Source organism: Lutra lutra, chromosome 14 (genome assembly GCF_902655055.1).
Source record: "Lutra lutra chromosome 14, mLutLut1.2, whole genome shotgun sequence".
NCBI classification, from domain to species: Eukaryota; Metazoa; Chordata; class Mammalia; order Carnivora; family Mustelidae; genus Lutra; species Lutra lutra.
In genome coordinates, this window is record NC_062291.1 from 88,418,073 (window position 1) to 88,434,055 (window position 15,983).

The 15,983-nt window shown below is 57.3% G+C and overlaps 1 protein-coding gene across 4 annotated transcripts in view; it reads right to left on the bottom strand.

Moving 5' to 3' along the window:
• Window positions 1–15,983, bottom strand: part of CFAP46 (cilia and flagella associated protein 46) — an 89,054-nt gene that overhangs the window by 60,357 nt on the left and 12,714 nt on the right. For all 4 annotated transcript variants that reach the window (XM_047703377.1, XM_047703376.1, XM_047703378.1 and 1 more), the window contains 7 exons: window positions 8,120–8,218; window positions 6,801–6,991; window positions 3,055–3,283; window positions 2,818–2,938; window positions 1,569–1,692; window positions 1,246–1,376; window positions 611–738 (listed from right to left, as the gene is read on the bottom strand). In XM_047703377.1, coding sequence (XP_047559333.1) covers window positions 611–738; window positions 1,246–1,376; window positions 1,569–1,692; window positions 2,818–2,938; window positions 3,055–3,283; window positions 6,801–6,991; window positions 8,120–8,218 — 1,023 coding nt within the window. The remainder of the gene's footprint in view (window positions 1–610; window positions 739–1,245; window positions 1,377–1,568; window positions 1,693–2,817; window positions 2,939–3,054; window positions 3,284–6,800; window positions 6,992–8,119; window positions 8,219–15,983) is intronic.

The following is a 15,983-nucleotide window of genomic DNA, read 5'->3' on the forward strand; positions in this document are numbered from 1 at the left end:
AGGGCACCGGCACGGGTGGAGGGGCCGCACACAGGGGTGGGGTCGGGACGCTCCTGCTCCCACCGGCTGTCGGCTCCCCTGCACCGGGCTCTGCCCCAGGCATCCCTGTGTCCCCAGCTCATGGCCCAGACATAACCATCCAGTGAGGGCTCCAGCCACATCCCCCACTGACCCCAAGACGAACAGGCCAAGGTGGTCCCAAGAACGATGACGCTATGGAACGTCAGCAGGGATGCCGCCCTGGGAGGAGGGGCAGGCGGTGCGGTGGAGACCGCGGTCCCGGCCCGGCGCCGACCCTGGGGTCTGCATGTGCTCACTGCGGGACACACCAGTGAACCCCAGAGGGTCCAGCCCTGCTCCGGCGCGAGCAGAGGGAACGCACAGCTCACGCAGAGCGCCGTTGAGGGGACGCCCCGAGAGCACAGCCATCGCCTCCGTGCCTACGAAACGGCCGCAGACGCAGAAGAAAGGGCTTTCCACGGAAGGACGTGGATTGACACAAGGTCGTGACCCATCTGTGAACCCGGGGAGGCACCCCTCCTCCGCACGGTGCTTCGGGAGCCAGTCGGGGGGTTGAGTGCGCAGCCCAAGCCGCGGAGCAGGACCGCACCTCCGCGCTGATGAAGCCCACTTCCGCAAAGGTGCGCAGTAGGCTGGGGCTCGCCTGCCTCTGCAGGGTGACCTCCGACGGGCCCCCGGCGTCCTGGGCCGGGCTGTCTCCACCCCTCCTCTTCTTTCCTGAGGGAGAGTGCGACACTGGAGCTCTGGTCGGACATGCTCGTCTCTACTAGCAAACAACATACAGGGATTCCCGGCCGGAAGGGGCCGGAGGAAACCCCTCATGGGCGGCCCCCCGGGGAGGTGGTAAAGCCCCCCCCACCGACAATGCGTTCCTGGTCTGGCTCACGCAGTCTCGCATCTCGAGAAGCCCTGCCCCCAAGCCTGCGGCACCCACGTCCCCCACCACGTGGGACCCCTGGCACGTCCCTGTGTCCTAAGTGTCCCCTAGACCAGAGCTGCTGCAGGGAGCCGCCCCCACACTCCCGAGAAGCCCACCGGCCCAGATCGGCCCCCACCTTCACATCGCCCCTGCCCTCCAGCCCGACGGGTCCCCGTGAGCTGGGGTCCAGCATGGGCGCACCGACCTGGACCCCGGCCTCTGGCGGGAGCCCGTCCCACTGAGCACCGTGCGGACAGCCCCTGCCCAGCCACTGCCCGCAGCTCCGAGGCACTGGGCCCGGGTACCTTTCTTCAGCCGCGCCAGCTTCTTCACCTTGACGTTGTCATACAGGAGGCAGAAGCGGCTCGCCGCCCGGCAGACATCCCACACACCTTGCTTCCGGGACACTTTGGCGAGCTCCGCCCAGATCTGGATTCTGCTCACCGGACGGGAGGAGGTGGACACGTGAGCAGGGGCGACATCAGGACCCCCCAGTACGGGGGGCCGCCCGGTGGACCCGCGATGGGGTGGCGGGTACCCCACGTGCTTCCCTCAGGACCATCTGCCCCACAGATGCATCCTGACAGCCCGGCCCAGCCGGGGCCCGCGCCCGCGCCACGTCACCCACCTCTCCTTGTCGTTCTCGGTCCCCAGACGCCGCAGGTGCCCAGCGGCTTTGTCCACGCTGACCATGTGGTGCCGTGCCTTCGCAAACAGGTAGGTGAAGCGGCCCCTGACTTTCCCCATGGACACTGAGGGTAGACGGGGAGATGCCAGGCTCACGTCACAATGTTCGGGGACCACAGGACTGGGAGGAGCTGTATCTCTGTCCTGGGGACCCTGTGCTGTGAGCACAGCCACCGTGCCCAGCAGCCTGGGCTCCGCGGTCTGGGGGACTCTCCCTCACACCGGCCCCTGCCCAACCACCCCCCAACCCTGCGGTCTGCTGGGTGGTGGGCCGTGCCCAGTGGCACAGGGCGTGTGCACGTGCTGCCCCCTCACAGCCAACACGCCAGCCACCGCTGGCAGCTGGCCCGAGGAGCCCCTTGAAGGCCTCACCAGGCTGGGCCATGGGGCCCTCTTCAGCTGGGTCACTGGCAGGCCGGCAGCACGCTGCCTCATCGGAGCCCTCAGGACCGCCAACACAGCCCCACACTGGCCGGGGCAAGGTGGAAACCCAAGGTGGCACCACCAGTCCCCAGAGAAGCCTGAGGCCAACAGAAGGCCACGTCCTAAGAGCAGTCCTCTCCCCAGCGCTGGGGCATGCCAGCCGCGGGGGCAGAGCCTTGGGTGGGCTCCCCAGTCAGGCACGAACCTGCCATCCACAGGATGTGATGCACTGGGCACGTCAGTGATGTGGGCAGAACTATGCGATGAAGCCCTAACCCCAGGACCCTAGTGACCTTATTTGTGTCTTTACAGGGGCAATCCAGTTAAAATGAGATCGTGAGACCGGCCCTAATCTGTTATGACAGATGTCCTTAAAAGGGAGGAACTCTGGAGCCAGAGAAGCAGGTACAGAGGAGAGATGGTGTGAAGACACAGAGAAGACGGCCGTCTGCACGCCAAAGGGGGCTGAAGCCACCCTCCGCCCAGCCCCGGGGGTAGCTCCTAGCCCTGCTGACCCCTCGTCAGGAGCCCTAGCCTCCAGCGCATGATGGTCAGTCCCGCCATGAACAAGGTCCTGGGGGACAGCGGCCGAGCTGAGACCCAGACCGCATGCATGTCAAGGCCGGGATGGGCGGGTTCAGACCTTGGGTGGGGCGCAGCCTGGTCCCCACATGCTGGGCTGGGGTGGTCAGCCTGCGGATGGCAGGGGGCTCAGGGCGGTTCCTGAGCAGAAACACGCTGGGCTCCACGGGCGAGGCAGCGCGTACCTTTGGCCTCATTCTCGCTGTCGAGCACAACTTGGAAGGTGTCTGGGGCCAGCGCCAGGCCCGCGTTCACCAGGAGGGCCCGCTTCCTCCTGACGCTGTCTTTGGGGACAGCCTTCTTCGCCTGCAGCGGGAAGACACGGCGTGACGGGCGGGCTACCACATCACCTGAACGGACCCTGTCCCAGGCTGCTCGGCCGGCCCCGTTCCTGGGCAGCCCCACGGAGCCCGGGTCGGCACCTGCTCAATGGCCATGATGGCCTTGTCCTCGGCACGCTCGGGGCACTGGTACAGCATGGTGCACAGGCGCAGCCGGTTCAAGGCCCTGGTGAGCGTGTCCTGGTAGAGGCCGAGGCTGTCCAGGAGTACAGCCTTCTGCAGGTGCTGGATGGCCGGCTCCAGCCGGTCCTCATCCTCCTCAATGTGCGCCATCTCCATGTGCACTTGACAGCGGAGCAGGACCATGAGGCTGGGAAGGACAGCATGGTGTGACGCAGGCCTGGGCGCGCTGACCTGCCGTGAGACCCCCCTGGAGCCTGGGCTTCCCAGCGTGCTTCGGCTCCCGCTGGCTTTGCCTGGAGGCCTCGTTCGGGGACAAGCAGGGAGGCCCCTGCAGGGTAGCTGTAGCGCCTGGGCTCTGGGGCTGAGGAGCAGCAGGTCAGCGGACGGGGAACCGTGTGGTGGGACCTGCTGGGTAGGGGCTCAGCAGACACGGGAGGCTCGTGACGCTGCCGCTACTGCCTCTGGTCATCAGAACCGTCCCACCTGCGTGCCCACTGCTGCCTGCTGCCCGCGACAGAAGTCTGCTATTTGCCTCCCGGGATGGGGCCCTGCTCTGGTCTCAGCAGCTCAGGGACACCCCCCAAGGGCCCTGCCTGGCTGCCGCTCTGGCTGCCGCCTCTGCCAGTGTCTGCACATGTCACAGAAGTGTCCTCGGAGCTTTTCCATCAACAAGAGGCGGAGACCCACATCACAGCCACCACCTGGGACACCAGCATCAACAAATCCCACAGATTCGGCTGAACACAAGCTCTGCAGGACCCGTGAGCTGACTGAGCGCAGACAGAGGTGCAAATGCCATGTGATGCGGCTGTGATCTTGGGGACACGGAGGCAAGGAATGCCTGTGGCTTCACCCACACCCGTGAGGGTCCCTGGTTGGTGTGGGACTGAGGTTCCTGCTCTTCATCAGGGAACCAGGTTCTGCAGACCCTGCCCAGAATGCGCCACGGTTTGGGACAGGCCCTACCCTGAATCGCGCTCCTCTGGGCAGCAGGAGCCCAGACCCCACAGCGGGAGACCCGTCCAGGGCTGACTGAGCCGAGGCGCTGACTGAGGCAAGCCGACAGCACACACACAGCACGGGGCGCTGTGCAGAGGGACAGTCAGGAACAGTCCGGCAGAGCATGGGGCTGAGGAGGTGCCATCGCCGTGCAGCCTGGGCAGCCGCAGCCGCAGGCGGGACGGGGTGAGGGGCTCCGCGGGGCCGGAGACAGGACGTGCAGCAGCCTGTGCGGTTAACTCAGCAAGAACGAACGCTTCTCTGGACGAGACGGCAGAAGGCAGCGCCTGGTGGCACATCCCCCCAGTGTCTGGCACACAAGGAACACGAGATGCGCGAGGAAAGGGGAAAAATGTGACCCACAGTCCGGATAGGGCAAGGGCCAGGCATTGGGTTTGCCAGATAAATCCTTCAATGCAGATATTAAAATGCAAATATAAATGTATTTTAAAAACCTGAAGGAAGACAATATTAAGGACGGAACAGATACGGACTCTCGGGAGAGGAGAACCCGCAGGAACAGAGACACCAGAGCTCAGAACCGGAACATGCGACGTTGGAAAGCAAACGAGCCAGCCACAGCCTAGACATCATGCATTGGAGGGACAGACTGAGGTAGATTTTTAAAATGAGCAGAGGCTTGGGACTTGGGGGCCATGTCCAGGGCACGTGCGAAGCTCAAGTCCCAGGAGGCAGAGAGGGAGGACGAACGGTGACAGCTAATACTTCCTGGTGAGAGGCCCGGTCCCGTGTCTGCACATCTCAGCAGACCCAACGAGGAGCGTTAAAGGCTCAGGGGTACCGCAGTCAGAACTCCGAAAACAGAAAGGAGCAGAGGGATGTATGGCGAAGGGCTCGACCCCACTGAAAACAGTGCACATTTTTATCAGGAATCTGGATGGCCAGAAGAACTAGAACAGCCTGGTCAAGCTGTTCAAAGAAGAAAATACCTGGAAACCCAGAACCCAACAGCCAGCAACGACAGTCTTCAAAGAGGAGAGTGAGGGAAAGTCATCTCAGACCAGCAAAGGTGCATCGCCAGCAGGGAGGTCTTCGGGTTGAAACAAAGCATGTGGGAACCGGGATGTGTAGGAAGGAAAGAGCCAGTGGGATCAGCGGAGTAGGTAAACGTGAGAAACTACCGTTTTCCTCTGTCATTTTCTTAAAACCAACCAAGCAAACAAACAAATCCGCGGGCTGTGAGACCAGATGGCAGCTCTGCGAGGGGAGGGAGATCTGTTCATGCCTGAGCCACATCGCACTACGTCCAGACGTGAAACCCATGAGCGCGCAGCACAAAGGCAGCGGGTGCAGGAAGTGGGGAGGGGCGCCGCAGAGCTCTACCGTCAGGACGTGGGGAGGGGTGTGCGAGTGGCCCACACGGACCTTGCTGCCTGAGGACCTGCATTAGGGCCCTTGAGCAGCCCTCAGCCCTGGGAGGGAGGGAGGGTGGAGACACGAGCCAGCGAAGGAAGTGGAGCCGAATTCTAAAAATCAACCTCAAGGAAGGCAGGGAAGGAGCAGCCAGAAGCTGAAGGGACGAGCAGAAAGAAAGGAGGTCAAGACAAGCTCAATGCGACACCAAACACAGAGGGACTAGAGCTCCAGGCACCACAGATGGTCCCAGTAGATGAAAGGAAGATGGGTGGATGCTGCCCACCAGATGCGTGCCTCACAGCATCTCCCGCCCCTCTTCTCCCTGCTTTACTATCTTCCCAGCACTTAACACAGCCGGCCTGCTGAAAGAATGGGGGTGCAGGTGTGGGTGCAGATGTGGGTGCAGGTGCAGGTAGACGAAGGTGCAGATGTGGGTACAGATGCAGGTGTGGGTGCAGGTGTGCGTACAGGTGCAGGTATGCGTACAGGTGCAGGTGTGGGTGCAGGTGTGGGTACAGATGCAGGTGTGGGTACAGGTGCAGGTGTGGGTGCAGGTGCAGGTGTGGGGACAGATGCAGGTGTGGGTGCAGGTGTGCGTACAGGTGCAGGTATGCGTACAGGTGCAGGTGTGGGTGCAGGTGTGGGTACAGATGCAGGTGTGGGTACAGGTGCAGGTGTGGGTGCAGGTGTGCATACAGATGCAGGTGTGGGTACAGGTGCAGGTGTGGGGACAGATGTAGGTGTGGGTGCAGGTGCAGGTACAGGTGCTCAGCTGTACACCCTCACAGCACATCTCTAGGGCCTACTGTTGTGCCTGGCCCAGGACAGGTGCTCAGCAAGTGTGTGACAAATGTGTCCAACCCAGTGCGGACAGAAGACTTGGAGTCCCACACCTCAGCACTGACCCGTTAGTGCCCAGACACCAGATGATGCACCTGGTGTCATGGCCAGCGGGCACCACACCATGGCTGTGGCAGGCTCTCCCATCAGAGCCCGTGGAGCGGAGACAACAGGGCACTGGCACTGGTCTGCAGAGGAGGTCGGACCTGCCCTGAATCCTGCCGTCCGCGTGTGGCAGGCAGTCAGAGCCTCGGTGCCGGGATGCGGGCTGGCCCTAACTTTATGCCAGCCAGTGGGGAGGGCCACCCTGTCCTGCCCAGGGCACACTCATGACCCTGTCACCAACGGCCAAGTCCTTTCTGATGTAGGTAGAGTTTCCTGCTGGCATGAGTAGGGGACATGAGTAGGACCTCACCTTCCTCCCGGTGTTGAGGGATCCACCCCAGGCCTCCCCGCATGAGCACCCACTTCTTGGGGGCACAGACTACCTGTCTGCCTTCTCCAGGACGTCGGCGATGTTGCTCAGTGGCTTCCGCAGCTGGCGCCGCAGGTTGTGCTGCAGCAGAGGGAGACACGTGTTCCACTGCGTAGCGCACACCACGTGGATGAGCCCAGGCTCGCCCAGGCGCACGGCTCGCTGCAGGGCCACGTCGAGCCTCTGTACTATGCTCAGCTGCACCTGCATGAGACCCATGGGCCACCTGTGCCGACAGGACGCAAACCCCGCCCCCCCCCCCCCCCCCACAGGGAGCTGGAGGCTCGGGTGGCTGCGGGGACCGGGGCCTGGTGTCTGAGTCTGTCTCTGGCCAGGGCCTGTGTCCCCACTCCTACAAGGGGCTGCTTGTCTGTAAGACACTTCCCTGAAAGGCCTGGAATGGGCCCTGCACATCCACTCAGTGCTTCTCTCGCACAAGCAGCTTCCATCCGAGGGTGTGTATTTCTCGAGCTGGTACAGGGACCACTGTGGCCTGCGCCGGCTCTGTCTACGACGCAGAGACCATCTCCTCTGTCCTGTGCTACATGCGCCCTTCCCACCAGACAGCCTCTGGTCTCACATCTGAGGATGTGGGGAACCGGCTTACGGCCCACGCTTCCTCAGAGCCCCCTGGGGCTGCCCACTGACCCGAAGCTCGGTCCCACGGCCTCTGGCTGCTGGCAGCCTCAGGGCCTCCCCTCACTCTGCCTCCCGAGCGGGCAGCCAATGCGCCCGGACCGGTGCCAGTAAGCAGCAGCAGAGGGACTGAGTTTGACACAGCCACCCGCTGCAGCCCCTCGGGCCACCCATGCTGCTGCAGCCCGCGACCAGACGTGGGGCTGGGGCGCTCGGGAAACCATGCCCGTCGCTGTCCCTCGACGCTGCCCTGGTCAGGCTCCTGCCAGGTGCCAGGTAGGCTCAGGGCTAGAGAAGCCCCGCGAGCAAGTCCAGGAGGAACACGGACGTCCGCCAGGCAGCAGGGAAGGCGCAGAGCCTGCTGCAGGTGCGGAGGATGGAGCCCCACGGCCCGCCGCTGCTCTCTGGCGCAAAGGCTCTCTGGGGCGTCCCGAGCAAACCCCAGGAGCTCCCGCCTCAGCCTCACTAGCCCCCACTACTCAGTGCCAACCGTTTGCTTTTCCTTTTAAGCTGCAAAATTCTCATTAACGAGTAATCTAAAACAATCTCTGGATTCCTTTCCCGGCCGGGGCTGCTGGTCCAAACCTACTGCGTTAAACAGCAGGTGCCCTTGTGTCCCCGTCACCCGAGGGGCCGGCAGCTTCCAGGAAATGCACAAAACTGCTGAGTGATGCCGTCTCCTGTTCAGGGATTTACCTCAACGGCCGCTCGGACATAGACTTTAAGTTTACGTTCGAGACTTAAAGCTTCCAGTTCACACTCCAGGCACTCGATTTCAATCAGCTTCCCAGGATCCTGCGGGACACACACAGTTTCTGCATATACAGGAGATTTTTAAAGGAAGCAATCACACATTCATTAACCTCAAAGACCATTTTAAAATACTACTAACGTACTAGGTAGAAATTCAACAAAAACAAGAGAATACAAAGACATACAACAAAAACTTTAAATATTCCCCCAAAATGCAAAGCTTTTTTTTTTTAAGGTTTTATTTATTTATTTGACAGAGACACAGCGAGAGAGGGAACATAAGCAGGGGGAGTGGGAGACAGAGAAGTGGGCTTCGATGCGGGGCTGGATCCCAGGACCCTGAGACCATGACCTGAGCTGAAGGCAGAGGCTTGACGACTGAGCCACCCAGGCGCCCCCAAAATGCAAAGCTTTAACTGAGAAAGCAAACAACATTTTCGATACCTTTTTAATCGTGGGGAAGAAAAGATAATTTCACTGGACATCGAATTTTTACATAATTACACCAACTTCAGATAAACTCTTATTATAACACTTGGAAAACACGTTTTCTTTCACTTACTCCCTGACAGGGTTGGGATGAGAGCACCCGCTTGGCAGGGGCAGAGGCGTGGGCATTAGGAACCCAGGATTTGTCTCGCGGGCCTCACTTTGCTTCTACGAAACCGCTAAGCTCTTCCAAAGGCGCTGTGCCATTCTGCATTCCCGCTGGCCGGAGAGCTGTGGCGTCCCCACATCCTCTCCCACACTGAGTGGGGTCGGTCTGTGCGTGCAGCCATCTAGGACGTGTGTCGCCGTGAGTTGGTCCAGAACGCACACGGGTCTCCACCTCGGTTTCCAGCACAGCGCTCCTGAAACGCTTGTGATGCCCTAAGTGTTAGAGCACTGGGGGGCATCCTTCCTTCCAAAGACTGCGGGCTGGTCCCATAAAGGCCAAGCCCTAATGACAAGCTCAGGGCTCTCAGCCCCACCCCCACCCTCCAGAAATGCATCACTAATTGGATCGTGCCTATGTGAGAAAACCCCCATAAAATCCTAATAGTACAGGGTCCAGGGAGCCTCCAGGTTGGTAAACACGTCCACATACTGGGGGGGGTGGCCCACCCAGCTCCACGGGGACAGAAGCTTCTGCCCTTGCTCGGGACCCCCCCCCCCCGAACTCGCCCCTACGTCTCTATCTGGCCGCTCATCCGCACCTTTATTATATAATAAATTGGTAAACGTGTTCCCCTGAGTTCTGTGAGTTGCTCTGGAAAATGGTTTGATCCCCTCATTTGTAGACCAAAAGGACAGAAGTTGGGGGTACCTTGGGGGCCTTGTACTCGCCACTGGCACCAAAGTGGGGGAGCAGTTCTGTGGGACTGAGTCCTTCAGCTTGGGATCCAGTGCTGTCCCCAGGGAGAGCATGAGAATTGTCTAAAACAGGAGGACACACAGCAGGTGTCTCGGAGACTTGGGGTGCGGGAAGTGCACGTGCAGTGGGAGAGCAGAGAGGAGCGCTGAGGACGGGGAAAGCGGCGCTTCTCAGAGTCCATTCTTCGGTCCATCCACGGTCTTCACTGGGGAAAGTGCCTACCCAGAGCTTTCCAGTTTCTTTTTTCTTTTCTTTCTTTTTTTTCTTTTTTTGGTTGTTTTCTGGAGCACTGAGAGCTCCCTGCACATTCTGGGGCGCAGCCCTTGGTCAGACACGGGACTCGCGGACATCTTCACTCAGGACCTACTTGGTATTTCGTTTTCTGAACAGTATCAAAGAACAAAGGTTCTTCATTGTAACAAAATGTATCAACTTCTTGTATGAATTATGCTCTTGACATCAAATCTAAGAAGTCTTTGCCTAACCCCAAATCACGAAGATTTGCTGTTGTTGCTCTGGAAGTTGTCTCCTGACGCTCACGTCTCACGTGAGGTCTCGTGTCCGCGTGCGGTGGGAGGTGGGGGCCGGTGCGCTTGTTGGTTCCGTTCGGTTCCGGCTCGGATGCGGGCTGGTCCAGCGCCATCCGTGTAAGGGACAACTTCCTCCGCCACTGAACGCCGTCACGCCTCTGTCAAAAGGCAACTGGCCGTACGTTCGAGGGTCTAACGCTGGACTCGTCCCGTGGACATCGCGTCCTTCAGGCCAGCGCCACTGCGGCTGACGTGGGCGCCGCCACCGTCCCCCCCGAGGGCGAGGCAGCGGCCGTCCTCGATGCCCTCCTGCAGTTCCAGCGCTGCGCGTGGCGATCTTGGCGCCGTCGCGTCTCCGCACACGTTTTGTGACCCGCATGCCCGTCTCTGGAGCTCTCCTGCCGGGCCTCTGCTTGGGATGGCGCCAGCGCCGCCGTCGACCTGGACAGAGTCTGGGGATTCACATCGGCATCTTCCCTCTCAACAGCCAATGACCTTCTGAGGAGATTTAAATATCAGTCCAGTCTTTCGCTACTGCTCCCGTGGTGGCCCTTTCCGGGCCCCTCCCCACTTTCTGCAGACCCAGACTTCCCTCCCGCGCCACTTTCCTCCACATGAAGAGCTCCCCTACGTTTCCTGTAGTCTGACTCACTCTTTCAGATTTTGTATATTTTAAAAAATATTTAGATCTTTTTAAAATTTTTAAATATTTTTTAAAAATTTGAGAGTGAGAGAGCATGAGCCTTCAGAAGGAGAGGGAGAAGCAGACTCCTCACCAACAGGGAGCCCGTCGAGGGGCTCGATCCCAGGACCCCAGGAACATGACCTGGGCTAAGGCAGACGTTTCCCTGACTGAGCCCCCCGGGCGCCCTTACCTCTGGCTTTTAAAGATACTTTCCGAGCGTAGATTTTTAGGCAGGTAGTTTTCTGTTTTTCATATTTTAAAGATGTTGACCTCACATGTCTTGGCTTGCATCGTTTCCAACGAAAAGTCGGCTGTCGTTCTTACGAGGGCTCCTTAGTACCCGATGTTTCCCCTCTTTAAAGATGACCACCTTGGGAATTCTGACCCATCGTTTCTCGGTGTCCTTTCTTCTCCGCCCTTCTCTCTCCTCTCCTCGGGGACTCCGGCTACGCACACGTTAGTCTGCCCAAAGTTGCCCCACGAGTCGCAGGAGCTCGGTTATTTCCGTGTTTCTCCTCGGCTTCATTCTGGTAGTGCTAATCTCTTCCTCTGAAATGTCAGTTCCGCTTTATTTCTTAAAAATTTTTATTGAGGTATAATGGACGAATTTGTGTATGTGGAGTGTAGATGTGATGATTTGATATATGTATACATTAGGATTTTATTACCTAATGAAGTGAATTAACAAGTCAATCATTTCACATATTTTATTTTTTCCTTTTCGCAAGAACACCTGAGATCTACTCTCTGGGCAACTTGACAACATACAGCACAGCGTAATTAACCACGTCATCAAGCTGTACACGAGCACCTCCAAACTCATTCACCTTACAACGAAGTCAGTCCCCGTGACCAACATCTCCTCCTCCCTGCACGCCAGGCCCTCGCAAGGCCCATTTTATTCTGTTTCTCCGTCTGCCTTCTTTCACTTGGCCGACACCTCTAGACGTGTGCACGTTGTCACAAACGGCAGGATTGCCTCTGTGTGCGTTTGGTGTGTGTGGTGTGTGTGTGCGCACGTATACACGCACACACACATTTTCTTTCTTTTTTTTTTTTTTTGTAAAGATTTTATTTATTTATTTGACAGACAGAGAACACAAGCAGACAGAGAGGCAGGCAGAGAGAGAGGAGGAAGCAGGCTCCCCGCGGAGCAGAGAGCCCGATGCGGGACTCGATCCCAGGATCCTGAGATCATGACCTGAGCCGAAGGTAGAGGCTCAACCCACTGAGCCACCCAGGCGCCCCACACACGTTTTCTTTATCCACTTGCCCGCTGGTGCTCAGGTTGTCTCCCTGTCGTGGCTATCGTGACTAGCACTCTGACGAGCAGGGAGCAGAGACAGCTCATCCAGGGACTGAGTTCACGTCCTTCGGGCATATCCCCAGAAGCATCGCTGGGTCTACCATAGTCTGTTTTTAGTTTCTGAGGAACTTGCCCACTGTTTCCCGTAAGGGTTTTCCACTTCACTTTCCCACCTCGAGTGTACAAGGGTTTCCTTTTCTCCACATCCTTGGGCATCTGAAGGGGGGTGGGAGCCAACACCTGTTACCACCTGTGTCTTTGCTGACAGACTCTAGCGGCTGTGAGGGGACACCACGGCTTCCATTTGTAGCCCCTGACAGTGAGTGATGGTAACTTCCTTTTCACGTACCGCTTGGCCATCCAGGTCTCTTCTTTGAGAAAGTGTTTACTCAGGGCTTTAGCTCATTTCATTCACTAGAGTACTCGGGGTTTTGCTACTGAATTATATGAACTCCTTGTCTAGTTTAGGTACCAACCCCTTCTCAGAAACTCAGTTGGCAAGGGCTTCCCTCCTATGCCATACGTTGCCGCTCCATTGTCGACCATTTCCTGTGCTGTGCAGAAGCTGCTGTTTGATGTAGTCCCTCTTGTTCACTTTTGCTTTCATTGTCAAAGTCAAAACATTGCCAAGACCCACGTCAAGAAGTTTTTTCCCTATGTATGCATATGGGAGAGGTTTAATGGTTTCAGGTCTTAAAGGTCTTTAATCCATCTCAAGTCGGTTTTTGTGAATGCTGTAATGTGGGGTCCATTTGCCCTCCTCTGTAGGAGGTCGCCCAGCTTCCCCAATGTGTGCTACTGGGGCTTTGCCCAAGAACAGTTGACATTATGTGTGTGCACTGACTTCTGGGCTCCCGACTCTATTCTGCTGCTCTACGCCTCTATTTCTAAGCCAGTACCCCATAATTCCTACTACTATAGTTTTTAATGGGAAGATGAAGAAGCGGGAGGCCTGCAGCTCCATTCGTCCTTCTCAAGAGTGCTGTGACTCTTTGGTGGTTCCACAGATTTTCGAAAAGTTTTAAGATTTTTTTTTTAATCTTTTGTGAGAAAGGCCATTGGAATTTTGATAGAGATTGCATTGAATCTGTAGATGGTTTGGGGTAGTATGGGCACTTTAACCATTTTAATTCTTCCAATCCATAAACATTGAATATCTTTCCATTTACTTGTGTCTTCCCCAATGTCTCCCAGCAACACTGTGCGGTTCTCGGCACACAGGTTTCTCATGTCCTCGGTTAAACTTACTCCTGAGCAGTTCATTATGCGTGGTGCTGCCGTAGACGGGGTTGCTTTCTCAAGTTCTCTTTCGGATAGTTAGTTTCAGTGTACAGAAACAACAGCTTTCTGTTGATTGTGAATTTTCTAACTTTACTGAATTTGCTCATTAGTTCTGACAGCTTTTAGTGGAACTTTCCTTTTAGCTTTTCACCACAGAGTACGATGTGAGTTGTGGGCTGGTCGCAGGCGACCTCTGTGGAGATAACATCACCTCCACGTCCCATTTGTTGAGCGTCCTATCCTGAAAGGATGTTGAATTCTGACAAATGCTTTTCTTGCCTGTATTGAGATTACCACGTGGTTTTTACCCTTCTTTACGTTAAGGTGCGGCACCACATTTACCGGATCCGCCTGCGCTAGTCCCTCCTTGCATCCTCGGGATAAGTCACACCCGCTCTGGGCACCTGATCGCCATGACGCGCTGTCTGAGCTTGCCTCCATGTCCATGAGGGACACCGGCCCGCACTTTCCTTCTCTTGCAGTGTCTTTACCTGGCTGTGCTATCAGAGCGGTGGTGGCCTTAAAAGTGAGCAGGGGAGTGTTCCTTTCTCTTCAGTTTTTGGGGTTTTTTTGTTTTGTTTTGAAGACTCCGTGAAGGACTGGGATCAGTTCTTTAATGTCTGGTGTAATTCCCTAGTGAAGTCCTCTGGTCCTGGGCATTTCTTCATCGGGGATTTTTTTTACCATCTCAAGCTGCTTGCTAGTTGTCAGCCCATTCAGGGTCGTGACTTGCAGTTCTGTCTCGGTAGGTTTGTGTCTCCGGGAACAGACCCCACAGGTTATCGTCTCATCGGGGCGCAGCTGCTCCCAGCGCCATCCTATAACCCTTCACGTCCCCGGAGTGTCGGCGGTACCGTCTCTGCTTCCACTTCTGCTTTCACGTGAGTCGCCTCTGTTCTGTGTGCGTCTATGAAGCCCATCAGGTCTGGAGGACAGCTCGAGCCAGCAGGTCCCCGGTCATTTTCTGTGTGGGTGACAGGTCCCTGGGGAAGGCGAAGGGCCGCAGACCCTGCGGTTACCGGGTTGCCATGTACTTCTGCTTCCAAGTGTGGTGAGACGTGCCCACGCCCTGGGGTGCCCCGACGCGGGGCACGCACGGACACACGATGGTCCCAGCCTCCTGACCGGGCGAAGTTTCTCACCAGGGAACGGTTCTCTGTCCCGCTGCGTCTGTTCCAACTGCGGGTAAGTGTGGCGGCTCCTGCTCTCGCGCTCACCGTCCTGCGGATCGACTTCCCACCCTTCGCTTTCAGTCCGCCTAGGCCCGAAGTGGCCTCCTGTGGGCAGCGGACAGCCGGGCCCGCCTCCGACCTGCAGTGCACTCAGCACCCCGTCTCTTCGGGGGAGAAGTCGGTTGTTCCTCCGCAACGTCGCCGTGAGCAGGGAACGACTCACCACCGTCGTCTTCCTTTCCGGCCGTTCCATCATCTCCTTTTGTGACGCACGAGTCCCCTCTGTGGCGTGCTCCCCCCCACCACCCCCGCTCTTCTCTCTCACGTGCGTGCACCGTGGGCAGCCGAACCTTCCAGAAAACACCCTGGCGGCGAGCGTCCGCCACGGGCTCAACCGCCTGCAGCCACACAAAACTCTACCTTGTCACTACTCCCCACTACACGGCATGTTTCTCACGTCACAATTTACAATTTTAATGTTTCGTGCCCATGACCCAGTCACTGTGGTGCGTTGTCCCGGTGACTCTGTCTTCCAGACCGCATGGGCCGGGCTCCCGCCAGTACGCTTCTGACGGCGCACGGCTTCCTCTGGCTAATCCCCGTCCTGTCCTTTCCCGTGAAGAACTCGCTCCGCTCCCGTCTCTCTCCCTCCTCCGCTGCTGAAGGACAGCGTCGCTGGACAACACACTCCTGCCCAGCAGCTTCTGCCTTCCACGCTCTGGGTGTGTCACCCGGTCCCTTCCTGGCCTGCGAGGTCTCTACTGACAAACCCTCCGATGGCCTCATGGCGACTCCCTTGTACGGATCAGTGTGTTTCTCCTGCTGCTTTCAAAACTCCTTTATAATAATAATACTTCGTACAACAGACCGTCTGGCACTTTTACTGTAAGATCCTTCGGTGCAGTCTTCGCTGGGTTGAATCTCTACGGGGCCTGTGAGCCTCGTGTCCTTGGACGACCACCTCTTCTCCAGACTCGGGGAATTTTCAACCGTTATTTTTTTAAACCTGTTTTCTTGCCCCTTCCTCTCCCCTTGCCTTCTGGGACTCCTGGGACGCACACACTGTTTTGTTTGCTAGGCTCCCATAATTCACATCGGCTTCCTGTACTGTTTCATTTCTTCTGGAAAAATTTCAAGTGACCTTTCAGTTTACAAATTCTCTTTTCTGCTCGATCAAGCCTCCGACCGAAGCTCCCCACTACGCCTCTCGCTTCATTCACTGTGTTTGTTCTTCAGCTCCAGGATTTCTACTCCATCGGGCTTTTAAGTAATTTTCGTCACCACTGAACTTCTCATTTTGTTCCCTTGTTTTTCCTGATTTCCTTGTGTCTCTGTGTTCTCTCGTAGCTGAGCTTCCTGGAAACAATCACTTTGAATTCTTTGGCAATTCACAAACCTCCGTTTCTTCGGAGCACCTTACTGGAAAATTTGTGTCCCTTTGGTGGTGTCGTGTTTCCTTGTTGTGTGCGTCTGTGTTGT